The 16045-nt window shown below is 58.3% G+C and overlaps 2 protein-coding genes across 6 annotated transcripts; one reads left to right on the top strand and one right to left on the bottom strand.

Moving 5' to 3' along the window:
- Positions 1–312: 312 nt before the first annotated feature.
- On the bottom strand, positions 313–11232 carry SPRED3 (sprouty related EVH1 domain containing 3). Of its 4 annotated transcripts, none has more exons than XM_016946887.4 (6): positions 11085–11232; positions 9413–9593; positions 7788–7956; positions 7614–7690; positions 5118–5261; positions 313–4424 (listed from the first exon to the last, which is right to left on the bottom strand). In XM_016946887.4, the coding sequence occupies exons 2-6, from the start codon at positions 9587–9589 to the stop codon at positions 3759–3761; spliced, it is 1233 nt and encodes a 410-aa protein (XP_016802376.1). In that variant the 5' UTR covers positions 9590–9593; positions 11085–11232; the 3' UTR covers positions 313–3758. The 4 variants fall into 4 exon arrangements, with proteins under 4 accessions (XP_016802376.1, XP_016802377.1, XP_054529392.1 ...); XM_016946888.4 differs by having other exon boundaries at positions 11081–11225; XM_054673417.2 differs by having other exon boundaries at positions 9506–9593; positions 11085–11225.
- A 614-nt stretch (positions 11233–11846) lies between these two features.
- Positions 11847–15612, top strand: GGN (gametogenetin). 2 transcript variants are annotated; one of them, XM_024351300.2, is made up of 4 exons: positions 11847–11933; positions 12086–12147; positions 12632–14575; positions 15435–15612. In XM_024351300.2, exons 3-4 carry the CDS (start codon positions 12651–12653, stop codon positions 15550–15552), a joined length of 2043 nt encoding a protein of 680 aa, XP_024207068.1. In that variant the 5' UTR covers positions 11847–11933; positions 12086–12147; positions 12632–12650; the 3' UTR covers positions 15553–15612. The 2 variants fall into 2 exon arrangements, with proteins under 2 accessions (XP_024207068.1, XP_054529391.1); XM_054673416.2 differs by having other exon boundaries at positions 11864–12147.
- The last annotated feature ends 433 nt before the right edge of the window (positions 15613–16045 follow it).

Here is a 16045-nt window from a genome sequence, read left to right as displayed (position 1 = left end):
CACTTTTTTTTCTTTCTGCTTTCTATCATTTCTAACATATTAAGTCATTTACTTATTGTCTCCCCTACTATAAAGCTCATAAGCTCTTTGCAGGAGGGACTTTTGTCTGTTCTGCCCACTGCTTTATCTCCAGTGCTTTCAACAGGGCTTGGCACATAATTAGGTGCTCAACAAATGCATTTGTTGAGTGTCTTATAAAACTCAGCTTGAGGGTCTGATGGGAGAAGGGAGAATTTAAGTAGGAGACTGGTTTAGCAGTTCAGGAAGGTGAGTGGGTGGGGTGCACAGAGGCAAATAAATAACACAGACTGAGACTTTGTCACAGACATTTCTTGGAGCAGATCTCGTGCTCCCTCCCCCGATGACAAGGCTGGGTCTTTGGCCCCCATCCTCCCCCACCACTTCAGCCTGCACTGACACTAACAATATTGAGGTCACAGACTGGCTTAGAAACAAGATCAGGAAGATATATGTTGGGGTGCCTCCCCCAAATCTGGGGGCCAAGCATCCGATCTGAGGGGCAAGCGGCTGGGAAATTGGGCCTGGGGGCTCCAGGGTCTGAGGTCTGCCTGGCTCCCAGGGCGGCCCTCCATGTACCCCTGATTTGGGGGCAATGAAGGGGAATCATGGATCAGAGGTGGGTCTCAGCAGGGAGCAGGACTGGGGGACCTGGGAGAGGCGCTGCTGGGAAGTGGCGGCCAGGGGACCTTTCCTTAGCCCCCACCGCTTCATCTGCAGATCCCACAGCACCGTACAGCACTCTGGTCCCCCGTCCCACCCCTCCCCAAAACGAGGTAGGTTAAGAATGGAGCTTCCCCCCCGCCCACCACGGAAGGGGGGAGACCGAGGCACAGAGAGGGGCATGGGGACCCAGGCTGCCCCAGCCCCCAATCCCTCCGCCCTCAGCTCTGGTGGGTCTGACAGTGATGAGAGCTGGGCAGAGTGGGGAGGGGAGAGACACCCCCGCTTTTCTCTCACCCATCCCAGGGTCTGGTTGGGAGTGCTGAATCTCACAGGTTCCGGATGTAATAAATAGTTAATAATTTAAAGGAAGAGACAGAGGACCTATCCCTTGAACCCCAACAAGGCCATCCAAGTCTGGGTAATGAAGAAAGGTTAAGTGCACAGTTCCAGATGCTTGGGGCCAGATGCAGGTCCCAAGCCCATACAACATTGAGACTGTCTTGCTCCAAGACCTTGAGGCCCCCACACAGGACACCAGATCTTCGATCCGCTGGAAGCCCCATTTCACTTGAGGGAAAAAAGCCTGTGGCACCCCCCTTTGCACAGAAGAGACTCAGTGGGCCATGAAACAGGCTTTCAAACTTCCTGAAGCAACTTCTCACTCTAAAGTGGAAGAGAGCCAGGTACAGTGGCTCATGCCTGTAATCCCAGCACTTTGGGAAGCTGAGGCAGGTGGATCATGAGGTCAGGAGTTTGAGACCATCCTGGCCAACATGGTGAAACCCTGTCTCTACTCAAAATACAAAAAATTAGCCGGGTGTGGTGGCACATGCCTGTTATCCCAGCTACTCGGGAGGCTGAGGCAGACGAATGGCTTGAACCCGGGAGGGGGAGGTTGTGGTGAGCCGAGATTGTGCCACTGCACTCCAGCCTGGGTGATACAGCGAGACTCTGTCTCAAAATAAATAAATAAATAAATAAATAAATAGGAAGAGAAGGGGTTAATGGAGGGGGAGAACACAAAAGGTGGGACTTGAACCTGGACTAGGAATTAAGGTTGGACTTGAAGGAAGGTCTGCAAGGCTGGGGGCTGTGGGACAGCAGAGCCATAACTAGCCTGAAAGTTTCCATTGCACACACTTCTTCTGAGGGCACAGTGTGGCCAGCAGACTGGTGTGACTTCCAGCTCCTCGAAACCCTGGGCTGTGTGCCTTCACTTAATGAAGACCCTGCATAATCATCTGTGACAATGCTGGGTCCTAGATGTGACAGTGAGGGAGTTCCTACTTGGTCCTTTTTTTTTTTTTTTTTTTTTTAGAGACGGTCTCACTACATTGCCCAGGCTGGTCTCAAACTCCTGGCCTTAAGCGATCCTCCTTCCTTGGCCTCCCAAAGTGCTGGGATTACAAGGCATGAGCCACTGTGCCCCACCCTGGGTGGTCCTACAATGAGTTCCAAATGGTAGGGATCCCACCCTAAGATAAAGGGGTAATTCTGAGGATTGCTGGGGGCTTGGGCTGGGATCCTTGGGACCAGAATTCCAGAGGCTGGAACCTTGGGGTTTTGGGGGCCTATGGATGACAGGATTCAAGGGGCAGCAGGTCTCTGAGGTCCGACAAGTGGGGATGGGGGAATCAGGTGTAGAGGCAACTTGGGGTTCATCAGACTAGTGAGGTTTGAATCCAAAGAAATCTGGGGTCTGAGGGTGCTGGGGTCTTGGGGCACCTCGAATCTGAATGCCTCTGGTATGGAGGGACGAAGGTCTTGGATCAGGAACAATCCCAATGTTGTAGGGTCTTGAGCCTTGCATTTGGGGGTCAGTGGCACCTTTGGGGTATTGGATCCCGTGCTCCTAAAGTACCTTGGGGTCACTCAAGGGCTGAGGGCCAAGGGCGTCGGAGGTCTGGGTCACCATGAGCATCCCCTCTTCTGGGAGCTGGACTCCCAGCCCTTAAGGGGTTGGGAATCTGTGGGTAGAAAGAAGCTGAAGATTCCAGGACATTTGGGGTCTCAAAATCCAGGTCCAGGAGGGACTGCAAGAGAGGGCTATTTGAGAACTCGAGACCAGTATCTCGGGTCCTGAGGTGTTGGTGGCCTTCAGTCGCACATCTGAGGACCCCAGGCACCTCTGAGTCCTATAAATGATATCCAAAGCTCCTGAGAACCCTGGCTTGGGGGTGGGTGGACCTATGGAGGTCTTTGATCCCTGGCTTCCAGAGCATCTTGGTGTCTGATATCTGGATCTTGGGGGCTCTGGGATGGGTCTCCCAAGTCATTTTGGTAAGAGAACATCTCGTGTTTCAGTATATCCGAGCACTTAGTGCATCTTAAGAGTCTGGAGTCCCAGGGTGTCTGGGAGTTCCCTGGACATCTTAGACTTCAGTGTTCCCGGACTGGAGGCCAGGTCTGTGGGCACTAAGTCGTGGGTAGATTTGAGGGGCAGCATCTGGAGATTCCAGAGCATAACAGAGTTTCAAACTCTGTTTGAAACTTTCTCAGGGGTCCTGCTGTCTCAGGGGTCCTGGGACTATGAGAATGTCTCAGATGTGGGGGCACCAGGTCTTAGGTGAACATTCAGGAACTGTTTGTGGGTGACTCTAGGTCCTATGGTCTCAAGATCTGATCTGGGAGTTGAATAAAGGCAGAGCCAGTTATGGGCAAGTCCTGACTAATTGTGGGGCTGTAATCTGAGGGACATGGTGCCAGGCGTGACCGGGGTCTAGGTTGTTCATTTCAACAGGGACCTGCCCTTTTCGGGATCTATGTGCTCCCTGGCCTTTCTGAGATGCAAAGTATGGGGACGCCTGGAGCCTCCTCGTGGGGTGTGGGGGTGGGGGAACGCCAGAACTCAGGACGCCTGGGACCTCTTAGACAGACACCCCAATGAAGCTGGGGCTGGGGTCTCTCAGTCCTAGGTTTGGGTTCCAGGTTCCAGGTCTGAGATCTCTCAATCCAAACTCAAGCTCCAAGTTCCGGATGTGCCTAGGTTTGGGTTTTAGGTCCGAACGGAGTCCGGGGTCCTGGACCCTCAATTTTGGGTCCTCGGGCCGGCTAGCGGACCCACCAGGCCGTCCTCACCGCGCAGCCTCCTCGTGGCGACCCCCGCAGCCGGCGCAGCCGCATCGCGCTGCGACCCAGTGGCACGCGCGCAGGGGCGCGTAGCAGCAGAGGCAGGGCACTGCCAGGGAGAGCGCGGCCAGCGCGGCCCAGCGCGCGGCGGGGCGCGGGTGGCCCGGCTCGCAGGCGCACGGGTCCGAGAAGTCGCCCTCGGCGTCCGACAGGCAGTGGTAGAGCAAGCTCTCGGCGCACCACAGGCAGCTTAGACGGCGCACCAGGAGGCGACCCGGGTCCGGGGCCTCTGCGCAGCGGCCGCCACGCCCGTCTGCTCTGCGACGGAAGAGCGCGCGGCAATGCACGCAGCGCGCTGCCTCCTCCGCTTCCGGGGAGGCCTTGGCAGGCGCAGAGGATGGGCCCGGGCCGGGGGGTGGGCGAGCGGGGGGCGCTGGGGGCGCAGCCTCGGTCAAAGGGGCAGGTAGTGCAGCTGGGGGCCCCAGGGCAGCGCCCCTCAACGCGCCGGTCTTGGCGAAGCGCACGACGCAGGTGGACAGGGCGAGGGGCGCGGGTGGCCCGGAGCGCCGGTAATCCTCGTAGCCGCGGCCGCCCCACCCCAGGCCCCCTGCCCCTGCCAGGGGCTCTGAGGGTTCCGGAATCCCCGTGAACTGTAGAAGCGGAGGGTAGCTCTGCGGGACGAAGGGACAAACAGATCAGAATCCATCCCAGTCTTAGCCTCAAGGATCCAGTTCCCTAGCGCACTCTTGGGTCTGGGATTCAGATTTTCAAGACCCCAGCTTGCTTCTCTCCCAAGGTCCCTCAATCCCCACTTTTCTCCAGGGACAGACAGAGGAATCCACGCACCAACCCCACACCTTTAAGGACCCAGAGGCCGAAGGTTCCTAGTCCTGTCCTCTCTTAAGATCCAAGAGCCCCAGCTCCCAGCCCCCTCTACCTTGAGATCCAGGGGTTCTGGACCCAGCCACCTCCTCCTTAAAGGCGCAGGAGTTTGGTTCCTGGGCCTCTTTTACCCTTCTGGGTACCGACTCTCCCACCCTCCCCGTGAATTTAACAGTCCTCTTCCAGGAGTTCCCCAAATATACACTCTGAAAATGGTCCTAAACCTCTCTGGACTTCGAAACCCCTCAAAATCTCCAAGAGCGCAAGGAGACTCGGGAGGCCCGCACCCAAGCCTCCTAGAAACCCAGGCCTCCAAGCCTCTCCCTATTTCCCCGCCGCTTTCTCCCAGTCCGGCCCAGTTATCAGGTCAGCCATCCCCTGGAATCTGTGTTCCCCACCTCCCCGGGCCATGGCTCCCGCTCCCTTCGGGCCCCGAGTGCACCGCCCCATTCCCCCAGGAGCCCCAGGCTCCCAGGTCGCACCTGAGCGGAGGAGCGGCGGCGCTGGGGGGGCGTGGTCGGCCCGAAGCCTGAAGCTGACTCCATCGTGATGATGGGGGCCGCAGCGGCGCTGGGAGGAGTCTCCTGGCGGCTGTGACTGGAGGAGGAGTCGCTGTCCACGTGGGACTGGAGGAGATTGGCGGCCTCAGCGCGGGGACACGCCCCCGCACAGCCGATGCCCTCACATAGACCCCCTCCCATTGAGAGCGAGGGCTCTGCGGCCAGGAAGGCCTGGGTTCAAACCCCGGCTCTGTCACTGACTGGTTGTGTGACCTCCGGCAAGTGAGCTCACCTCTTTGAGCCTCAGTTTCCTCCTCTGTAAAACGGGGATCCTAAGAGTACCTATTCATAAGGATGCGGTTAGGGCCACTGTCAAGGGCACAGCATATGCCTGAAGTACTGGGAGAGCTGGAAATGGTTATTGTTATTTTTGTGGGACTCTTCTCCTGATCTAATCAGCTCGCCAAACCTGAGGAACATCTAATCGTCTTCCCGCTTCTCAGAATCCCTCTCCCCTGGGCAGCCAGCTGCCTTCCTCTCTCACTCCCAGCCCCACACTGTTATTGGGGCAGTCCCGCCCACTCCGAGTGCTCCCCTTCCCATGCAAACCAGCCTCTGTTCTGAAACTAGCTGAAACGACTTCTCAGACCCTTAGCTTCCTTTCTGCCACTTGGACATAACTCCTACCTTATCTGCACACTGCCTTCAATAGACATTCATTGAGCACCCACGACGTGCCAGACTCACAAAGACCACTGTGCAGATTCCAGAGGGGGCCTGGACAGCAGAGCATCTTTCCCGGGTAAGTGCTCCATGGATGGGAACTGTCTGCAACTGTTGTGGCCCCACTTCATCTCCCATGACCCTGGAACCCTCCCCTTTTCTGCCCAGGGAATCAGTTTTGTTCCTCCAGGTGTTTTAGGCAACTCCCACGGTTTCCAGCAAGTGCCAAATTGCACCCGATATTATGTGCATTCATTCATTCCGTTTATTCAACACATATTTACTAAACACTTACTGTGTGCCAGGCACTGTTTCAGGCATTGGAGACACAGCAAGAAACGAACAAAAGATCCTTGCCGGCCTGGAGCTGACATTCTAGCATGGGAGATAGACCGTAAACTAACAGATAAGAAAATGGGCCGGGAAATACACCTGTAATCCCAGCAATTTGGGAGGCCAAAGCGGGCGGATCACAAGGTCAGGAGTTTGAGATCAGCCTGACCAACATAGTGAAACCCCGTCTCTACTAAAAATACAAAAAAAAATAGCTGGGTGCCTGTAATCCCAGCTGTTTGGGAGACTGAGGCAGAAGAATCCCTTGAACCTGGGAGGTGGAGGTTGCAGTGAGCCAAGATCGTGCCCCTGCACTCCAGCCTGGGCAACAGTGCAAGACTCCATCTCAAAAAAAAAAAAAAAAAAAGATAATAGTATTTTCAGAAAGGAAATAAGGAAAATGCCTTAGAACATGGGAAAAAATTAGCACTAGACAAGGGGCATTGGCAGATTGCAATTTTAAATGGAATACTTAAATTTAAATACTCAGGGAGGCCCTCCCTGAGAAGATGATATTTGTATAAAGCCTTGAAAGAAACAAGGGAATGAGCCACGAGGAAATCTGGGAAAGAGTGTTCCAGGCAACAGCCAGTGCAAAGGCGCTGGGGCAGGGCTGTGCCTGCCATGTTAGAATAAGAGTGAAGAGGCCGTGTGGCTGAAGCCGAGTAAGAGAGGGGGCCAGACACACAGGGCCACATGGCATGGGATCTCATATGCCACTGTAAGGACTTTGTCCTTTACTTGAGTGAGTTGGAGCCCTGGGAGGGTTCTGAGTGTGGGAGGGGCATGATCTGACTCAGCCGTTGATAGGGATCCTCTGGCTATGTGTGGGGGCAGGAGGGAAGGAGTTGACAGTGAGAAGCTATTGAGATGGTCCAGTTGGGAGATGAGTTTGGATGGTACCAGGTTGGAGGCAGATTGTGATGATTTGGAAAGTGGAACCAATATTTGCTGACAGATGAGATGAGATGCATAAAAGATAAGGAGTCAGGGATGACTCCAAGATTTAGAGCCTGAGTAACTGGAAGCATGGGGTTGTCAATAATTTGTTCATCCATTTACTTTCAATATTTATTCATTTTTATTGTTTATATATATATTTTTTTAATTTTCTGCCTTTCCACACTAGAATAGAAGCTCCAGGAGGAAAGGAACTTTTTGTTCACTGATGTAACCCAGTGCCTAAAGCACTGCCTGGTATACAGAAGGTACACAATAAGGACCCTTGAATGAATGTGTGAATCATGACAGGGCAGAAAGACTAGAATAACTGGGATTGAATTGACACTCATAGTTCCGGCCCAATTTTGTGTACCCGGTGTGTGGCATGGTGCCTGCTACACAGTAGGTGCTCAAGAATGTTCATAGAATAAAAACAAAACCCCTACCCTCCCCCAGCAGAGAGGCATCCTGGACACTCACCGTCAGAGGGCAGGGGGTCTCTGCAGTATCCTGGGAAGGAGAGGAGGAGGAGGAGGAAGAGGAGGGGGTGAGTGAGCCTGGGGCAGGGAGAGAGGCAGAGAGTGAGTTCCTTGAGCCCAGCTTCTCCTCCCGCTCCCAGGCCAGCCCCCAGTGCACATCACCTGGGCTGCTCACCTCGACCCAGTGCGGCCAGCGCAGCCAGCAGGCTCTTCTGGAACTCATCAGCCTCTGCAGGGCTCTGAAACGTCAGTCCAAACCTGCAGTCACCCAGGCTCCAGTGGTGAAAGATGGGATTCACCTTGTTGTAAACCAAGCCTGGCTTCAGTGTACACTCCAAGGTTGTCTGAGGGGCAGAAGGAAAGCAGGGTCAGATACCCCAACCCAGACATGCCTGTGACGTCTCGTCCATCACCAGCCCCCATGCATACCCTAGTGTCTTCTCACAAACCTCATTTCCCAACCCTAAGTGTAACCCTGAACTCTGATCAACACTGATACAACTCCCCAGTTTTACTTGTTTTGTTTTTTGAAAGTCTCACTCTGTCACCCAGGCTGGAGTGCAGTGGTGTGATCAGGGCTCACTACGGAATCAACCTCCCAGTCTCAAGTGATCCTCCTGCCTCAGCCTCCCAAAGTGCTGGGATTACAGGCATGAACCCCCACACCCAGCTACGCCCAATTTTACTGAACACACCTCTGATGCTCAAATATTTTCCCAACCCCTTGATCCCTACATTTTCCTAATACCTCCCTCTGATGCCCCTGTAGAAACCCCGAATCTTGCTGAATGGCCCAAAACATTGTTAACCCCTTTCTGATAACCCAACATCCCCCCTCTGGCTCAACAATACTTCCCAGACTTTACTGAACATCTCACAATATTATTGTGAATCCTCTTCTAATAATAATCTCTGGAAACTTTACCCAAAAAATATTCTCTCTCTTTTTTTTTTTTTCCAGATGAGCTCTCTCTGTGTTGCTCAGGCTGGTCTCAAACTCTGGACTCAAGCATTCCTCCGGCCTCAGACTCATGAGTGGCTGGGATTATAGGCACTGTACCCAGCCAGCACTTACTCCAAAACAGTCTTATTAGACTTCCACAGATTCCCCTTCAGATGCTAGCCAACACCCCATTGATGTTCCCTCAAATCCTTGCCTAGTATCACCATATTCCTTCACTCCATTTCAAATCCCTCCACTGACTCCTGCTCCAAAAAAAAAACCTTTCCCCCAAGCCTTTCACACAATCCATATCTTTCTACTACATCCCTAGCTGAAACTGATTCAACACTGTCCCTCCACATTGTGCCCGACAGCCCAGTTATTCCTGATGAACCCATGTATAGAATTGTCAACCATCTCTGACACTTTCAAATGGACCCCAGCAAATGCTTCACTATACTTAGGGCAGACAGGGGCCAGGTGGTGTAGGGCCTCGTGGCAAGGATCTCTGAGCAAGATGGAGGGTTTTGAGCAGAGGAGGGACATGGTGTGAGTCGGGGGTGGGGGGGAGGCAGTGCCCCCTGTGGAACAGGCTGGGGTTGGAGCGGGGAGCAGGAGCAGTACAGGGAGACAGCGAGGGTAGTCTGGCTGGAAGTGGCAGTGGACAGGACCCTCCAAACACCCCATGTATCCTGCAATTCCCAACTCTTATCTACAGGACAGATATTCACTCCCAAACTTCACACCCCAGCTTGATTCCTAGGCTGGGAGGCAACCTGACCTCTGCTCCACACGCCAGCCCCTCTCCCCTCCCTCCCCAGGTCCCTACCCTCCCCGCATGCCCCAGGGTGGCTCACTTTCTGGTCCCGGAGGCGTTCCCCGTGGATGACGTAGTGCCCCTGGCGGGCCCCCCCCTCGGGCCTGGCCCCTCGGACCCGACACACGCTCACCTGGCTGAGGCCCCCGCCCCCCACAGGCAGCCAGCCCCCACTGGAGTCATCTCGGGCCATCACCACAGCTCGGACCCGCACCATGTACCTGCAGGAGGTGGGGGGAAGGACAGGGACAACACAGTCATGAGCTCAAATCCTGCTCTCCCATGGAATGTTCCCTCAACCCTCATCTCCCCTCCAACTTCATCTCTCACGTCCAGGTCCACTGCACCCTAAGCTAGCAATACCCACCTTCAACCCCATGGCCACCGTCTTCCACATGGCTCCTTTCTTCCTCATGCCATCTCTTCTCTCTCACCTCTATCTTCTTCTCCATGTCTGCCCTTTCTCTCTGTACCCACCTTTCCCCCATCTCTCCGTCCCCACCCCCATAGCCCTGGTGTTGCCCTCCCCTCCCCCTCCTGCTTATCCCTATCACCCCCTTCTCCTCCCTCAGCACATACCCACAGCCCCACCCAGTGCTCCCCCTCACAGCTGGGTGCCTGCGCATATATATTTTCTCTGGGCCCATCAACTCAGCTCCTGTTCTCCCAACCCTGCCTCCGCACCCTGTCGTCCAGGCCACAGGCTGGGTGAGAAACCCAGGCTCTTTCCCCCCCACCCACCCCTTCCCGGATTTATGAATGAGACCGGATGCAAAGCTCACTGAGTCACCCAGCAACGGGAGATGGGCAGGGAACAGGGAGAGAACCAGAAATGGCCAGAAAGAGAGGCTCAGAGGGAGATGGAGGCAGAGGAAGTCAGAAACGGGCGACCGAAGACACATCCAGAGAGCATTTCATTCACAAAAATCAAGGCTGCTCCCCCAGGCCCCAGCCGAGGGAAGCCAGGGGGGAAAGATGGGATGGGGGGGCAGATTGATCCTTCCTCCCTCTTCCCTTCCCGCCCCCCAGCCCCAGCATCCTTCAGAACCATTTTACCCCGCCCCCCAGCTCAGAGGACGTAGCCCTCCGCCCAGTAATCGGGATCAGTGTCCAGCCCTTCACTGCCATCCAGCACAGGGACCCTGGCGTCCCAACCTTAGGGACCCGGACGAGCTCTAGCCCCCTCCCCCACCTGCAGGCTGCTGGGTTTCCCGGGCCCTTCAGGAGGGGAAGGGGCGGCCGCAGCGCCCCCAGCCCCCTTTTCTCAATGGGATGGGATTTTGTGAATGAGCAGTCACGTGACGCTGCTTCCTTTGTCCGCCCGCCTCCCCCGACAACAGGTGAAGCAGGGAATGAGAGCAGGGGTCCCCCCAGGGCCTAGCTGGAATGGGGCACTGGCATTTCAGGGTGGCCTACGCTCCCCACACATCCTGTGTCCCCCGGGGGGAGTGGTCCTCAGCGTTCCTCAACGGTGAGGGTCCAGGACGGAATTTTGTGAATGGGGCATCCTCGGAGAAAGTCCAGACCCCACAAATGAAGACTGGTACCCCGAATGGCTGCCGCGCAGTTTGGGGGGTCCCCACTCTCTAGTCCTCCTAGCCGGGGCCTTGGGGGCGCCTGGGTGGGCAGAAGGCGCAGCGCGGTCACGGCCGCCCCCTCATCGGGGCAGGCAGTCTGTCAGCCCCCGCCCCCTCGCCCCCCTCGGCACCTGCCTGCGAGGCTCCGGCCGGGCTCCGAGCGGCGGCGACGCGGCCTCCTCCTCCTCCTTTTCGTTCCGGCTCCCTGGCTGGCTCCGGCGGCGCTGGAGACGGGCACCGGGAGCCGGGGCGAGGGGGGAGGGAGGGGGAACCTGGAAGACGGGTGGGGGGGGAAGGGGCGGCTTGGGGGAGGGGTAAGAGCGAGGCGGGCTTACTTGCCTGCTGGGTCCTAGAGCCCGGCACTAGCTCCAGAGAGCAATCCCCCAGCCCCCATTTTCTTAAGATCCAGAGGGGATCCCCCACTTTTCCACCCATCTGCGCCATTGGTCTCTAATGCTATGAGGAGGGGACGGGGCAGGGACAGGGACTGGTCTCAAGGTTCTAAAGAGGCGGTGGTCTACGCTGTGGCTTCGAAATAGGAGGGGCTGGGTGCCTGGCAGAGTTCGATAAGGGGTGGGGCGAGAGGGGAGCCTTCACAAGTGGGTGGGGTTGGAGGGCCTGGGTATAAGGAGGTTTGGATGCTGCAGGCGAGGACTAGTGCGTGCGTCACGAAGGGGCGGGCCCACGGTGGATGGGCCTTCTCGGCGCCCGGGGGGAAGGAGAGGGTCTTGAGAAGCGATGTTGCTGGGTCTTAAAAAGGCGGAGCTTAGAGGTAAATTGCCTTAGGGGCGGGGCAGATGAGAGGTCCAAAGGGGAGGAGCGACGCATCGGTGTTCGCGTGGGCGGGGCCTCGGGAGGGAATGAGAGGGGCGGGGCATTCTAAAGGGGAGGGGCTAAGGAGAACAACCCAAAGGGGTGGAGCTTAGAACCAGAAGGCCTGGGGGCGAGGAAGAAGTCCTCGGAGTATTTCAAGGGGAGACCTAGGTTCGTAAGGGGCCGGGCTCCCGCGGGCTCGCAGGAGGGCGGGGCCTCGAGCTCCGGGGGCGGGGCCTACATCTCGGGGTCCGCCCTAGTTGTCTCGCCCACTTGCCTTCACCCGCACCCCCGTTCTTTTCGGTTATTTTCTGCTACGGCAGTTCCCTGCCCTGCCCCGGGCCCAGGGGGCCGCGGTCTGAACTCTGCTCGGCTGGAGGACTCGGTGAGTGGGTTCCTCTGGGGGGAGGCGGGGCCAGGGCGGAGCTTGGGGACAGGGGTGGAGCTTGACTGTGGATGCCAGCTAGTAGATAGACCTGGAGCGGGAAGAGGTTTAGGGGTGAGGCCTGAGGATCTGCCGCTGCCTGGGAAGAGGGCGGGACCCAGGTGCTCTAGAGAGAGGCGGGGAGTCGGAGAGTTAGAGGAGAGGACTGAGGGATCAGCATGACCAGCCAAGGGGACAAGCATGGAACCTTAGTACATAATGGGGCTGGTAGTGAAGTATCTGAACAGCAGCTGTGTTGGGGACGTGGGCAAGAAGGCGTGAGTGTTGAAGGTCAGGGAACAGGAGTGCGACCTAAGGACTTGGGCCTGATCGGATCTTGGAGAACAGGGGCGGGGCCGGTGCGGACGCATTAGATCAAGTACAGCCAGCCTCGTAGGGTCCCCACGGCCCTGGCAGGCTGACTGGAGTAAATTTTTCTGACCAGTCTCCGAGCTCCGTCAGAAATGGGGAACTTGCAGTCGGAGCCATCCGCGGGCGGGGGCTCCCGAAAAGTGCAGCCCTCGGACCGCGCCCCCGACTCCCGCCGGACGTCCCTGGTGGAGCCCGAGATGACCTCCCAGGCCATGCGCCTGACTCGTGGGCTGGGTGTCTGGTTCCCTGGCAGCGCCACACCCCCGGAACTCATGGTACCCCGGGAGCCCGAGGCCTCACCCTCGACCCTGCCCCTCACCTTAGAACGGCCCTCTCCAGTGATGCCCCCTCCTGAAGAGGCGGCCGCGGTCTCTGCACCACCCCCGGCCCCCGCGGGGACTCTGCTGCCCGGCCCGTCTAAATGGCAAAAGCCCGCGGGCACTCCAGTTCCCCGGATCCGCCGCCTGCTGGAGGCGAGCCATCGCGGCCAGGGCGACCCTCCGAGCCTCCGCCCGCTGAAGCCGCCGCCGCCGCCCCGGCAACTATCCGTGAAGGACACTGTCCCGAGGGCCCCATCCCAATTTCCGCCGCCCCTGGAGCCTTGGAAGCCGCCACCACCATTACCTTCTGAACGGCAGCCGGCGGACCGCAGAATCACTCCTGCTCTGGCCACACCCGCCTCACCCCCCACAGAAAGCCAGGCTGGGCCCCGCAACCAGGGCCAGACGGCCGGCAGGGCTCGCGGAGGGGCGCCTCCCCAGGCGGGCGAAGGCGAAATGGCCCAGCCTGCGGATTCCGAGTCCGGTCTGAGCCTGCTGTGTAAAATCACCTTCAAGTCGAGGCCCTCTTTGGCCCCTCCGGCAGCCTCGAGTTCCTTAGCAGCCAAAGCTTCGCTGGGGGGCGGCGGAGGCGGCGGCCTCTTTGCTGCCCCAGGTGCCATCTCTTACGCCGAGGTCCTGAAGCAAGGGCCCCTGCCTCCTGGAGCCGCTCGCCCCTTGGGAGAGGTTTCTCGAGGGGCACAGGAAGCCGAGGGAGGTGATGGAGACGGCGAAGGGTGCTCTGGTCCTCCCTCGGCGCCTGCGTCCCAAGCCCGGGCCCTACCGCCGCCACCCTACACCACCTTTCCAGGCTCGAAGCCCAAATTCGACTGGGTTAGCGCTCCCGACGGCCCTGAACGCCACTTCCGCTTCAACGGGGCTGGCGGAGGCATCGGGGCGCCGCGACGGCGTGCGGCCGCACTCTCTGGGCCTTGGGGCTCCCCTCCGCCACCACCAGAGCAGATACACTCAGCTCCCGGGCCCCGGAGGCCCGCATCTGCCCTGCTGGCGCCGCCTACGTTCATCTTCCCGGCACCCACCAATGGCGAGCCCATGCGCCCGGGGCCCCCAGGCCTGCAGGAGTTACCACCGCTGCCACCGCCCACGCCACCGCCCACACCGCCGCCCACACTGCAGCCACCAGCGCTCCAGCCAACGCCGCTGCCGGTGGCTCCCCCGCTCACCCCGGGTCTGGGCCACAAGGAGTCAGCCCTGGCTCCCACCCCAGCCCCTGCTCTGCCCCCAGCCTTAGCCGCCGACCAGGCCCCGGCCCCATCCCCGGCCCCGGCCCCATCCCCGGCCCCGGCCCCGGCCCCATCCCCATCCCCGGCCCCGGCCCCGGCCCCATCCCCGGCTCCAGCTCCCACCGTGGCTGAGCCCTCGCCGCCTGTGTCCGCGCCCGCACCCGCGGCTGCGCCCATCAAGACCCGCACGCGCAGGAACAAGGGTTCCCGTGCAGCCCGGGGCGCGACCCGTGAGGATGGCTTGCATGGAGATGGTCCTCGCGAACGAGCTACAGCTACCGTGCCTGACAGCAGTGGTGGAGGGGGTGGTGGCAGCGGGGCCTCTCAGACTGGGGCAGCTAACACCCGCGCTGCGCGCCACTGGCTGCCCTTCCAGGTGCTTAACTCCTGTCCCTGCAAGTGTTACTGCCGCCACCAGCCACGCCATCGCCGCCTGCCACGCAACGTCTCTGCCTGGTGAGAGGGGAGAAGGGACAGGAGGGTGCCGAACCCCAGACTGCTGGATAGAGTCCTACTCAGCTCTTTGGCTTCCTGACCCTAGAATGACCCGTGGCCTTCATCTCTGCCACATCTCAAACCTAGCTGAGCTCCCACCCTTCAGGACCAAGAGGACCCGTGATCCCATGCTGACCTTTGACGGGGAAAGGGGGACACCCTGGCCCAGCCCTATGGCATCCGATCCCTAAGTGGACTCTTGGCCCTCCTGTACCTCTCTTGGAGCCATTAGAGAGGGAGGCTGGTCCCAGCTGGCCTGACCCTATACACTGCCTTGACCCTGTCCCTGAGGGTATCAAGGAGGACCACGTCCGAGGCCACTCAGGGATGAGGGTGAGGGGATGACTGTCTTCCTGGAACTAAATGGGGGTAGATGCACGCCTCCAACTTTACTGGGCACAGGGGCAGCCCTGGACTCCTGACCCCTCTAGCCTCTGAGGACTTCTCCTGACTCTGGGACTCAAGGCTTCAGCCGCCAGAGGGCACTGACGTCCCAGCCCTTGTGCTGGGGAGGCTCCTCCTGAGTCCCACATCCAGGGGGACAATGCATCCTCCAGCCACCCCCTACCCACACTGAATCACCAGATCTGGCCACTGGGGTCTGATCCTGACTCCTGGGAGTGCTGAACCACTGGGAGACTGCCCTGGACCTCCTGAAGCTTAGCTGGGACACTCGCCAGCCCTGCCCTAAACTGCCTTTGGGATATTCCAATATAGCCTTCAGAAGCTTCCCTATTCATATGGGGACAGGGAGGCTCTAGAAGGGCTAGAGGCCTGGTCCCATTGCTGGGCTTTGCTGACTCTACCCTCCCCCTGCTAGGCTGAGCACATCCACCAACCACCTGGGCGAGCCACCCTGGGTTGCCACCATCAAGCTGTCCGGCTCTCTGGTGGCCAGGCTGGAGCACTACGACTTGCAGGCCACCCATTCCAACTGAGTGTAGTCGGCTCAACACCCTCCACCTTCCCCTCCATGCCAATAAAATAACCAATCCAGATGCCAGCAGCCTGTCAATCACTCGCCAAGGCAGTGGGTACGGTGCAGCAGGGCAGGCTCGCCATTAAAGCACATCTTGGAAACAATCGTGAGGCTGGACCAGAGCAGCAGTAACTGAGGTTCCATTCACCCAGCACCCAGACTGATGGGTCCAGGGCGGGGGGGATCTGATTCCCCTTAATCCATAAGCCCCAATTCTGAGCTAACCTGGTACCAAGCTCACAGGCTCAGCACAAACCACTTTGCAAAGGAGTGATCATTCCCATTTCACAGTTGGGAAAACTAACTCTGGAAGACTTGTGAAATTTCCACATCCCACAAGGGATTCAGCCAGATTTGGACCCTGCATCTTGAACACCTTCCCAAGAATTTCAAGGCAGGAAACCTAGGCTGGGGGGTGTGCGGGGAGGTCCTCAATCACATGCTGGCTCAGG

This window comes from Pan troglodytes, chromosome 20, assembly GCF_028858775.2.
Source record: "Pan troglodytes isolate AG18354 chromosome 20, NHGRI_mPanTro3-v2.0_pri, whole genome shotgun sequence".
NCBI classification, from domain to species: Eukaryota; Metazoa; Chordata; class Mammalia; order Primates; family Hominidae; genus Pan; species Pan troglodytes.
This window is presented reverse-complemented; position numbering and strand designations above follow the sequence as displayed.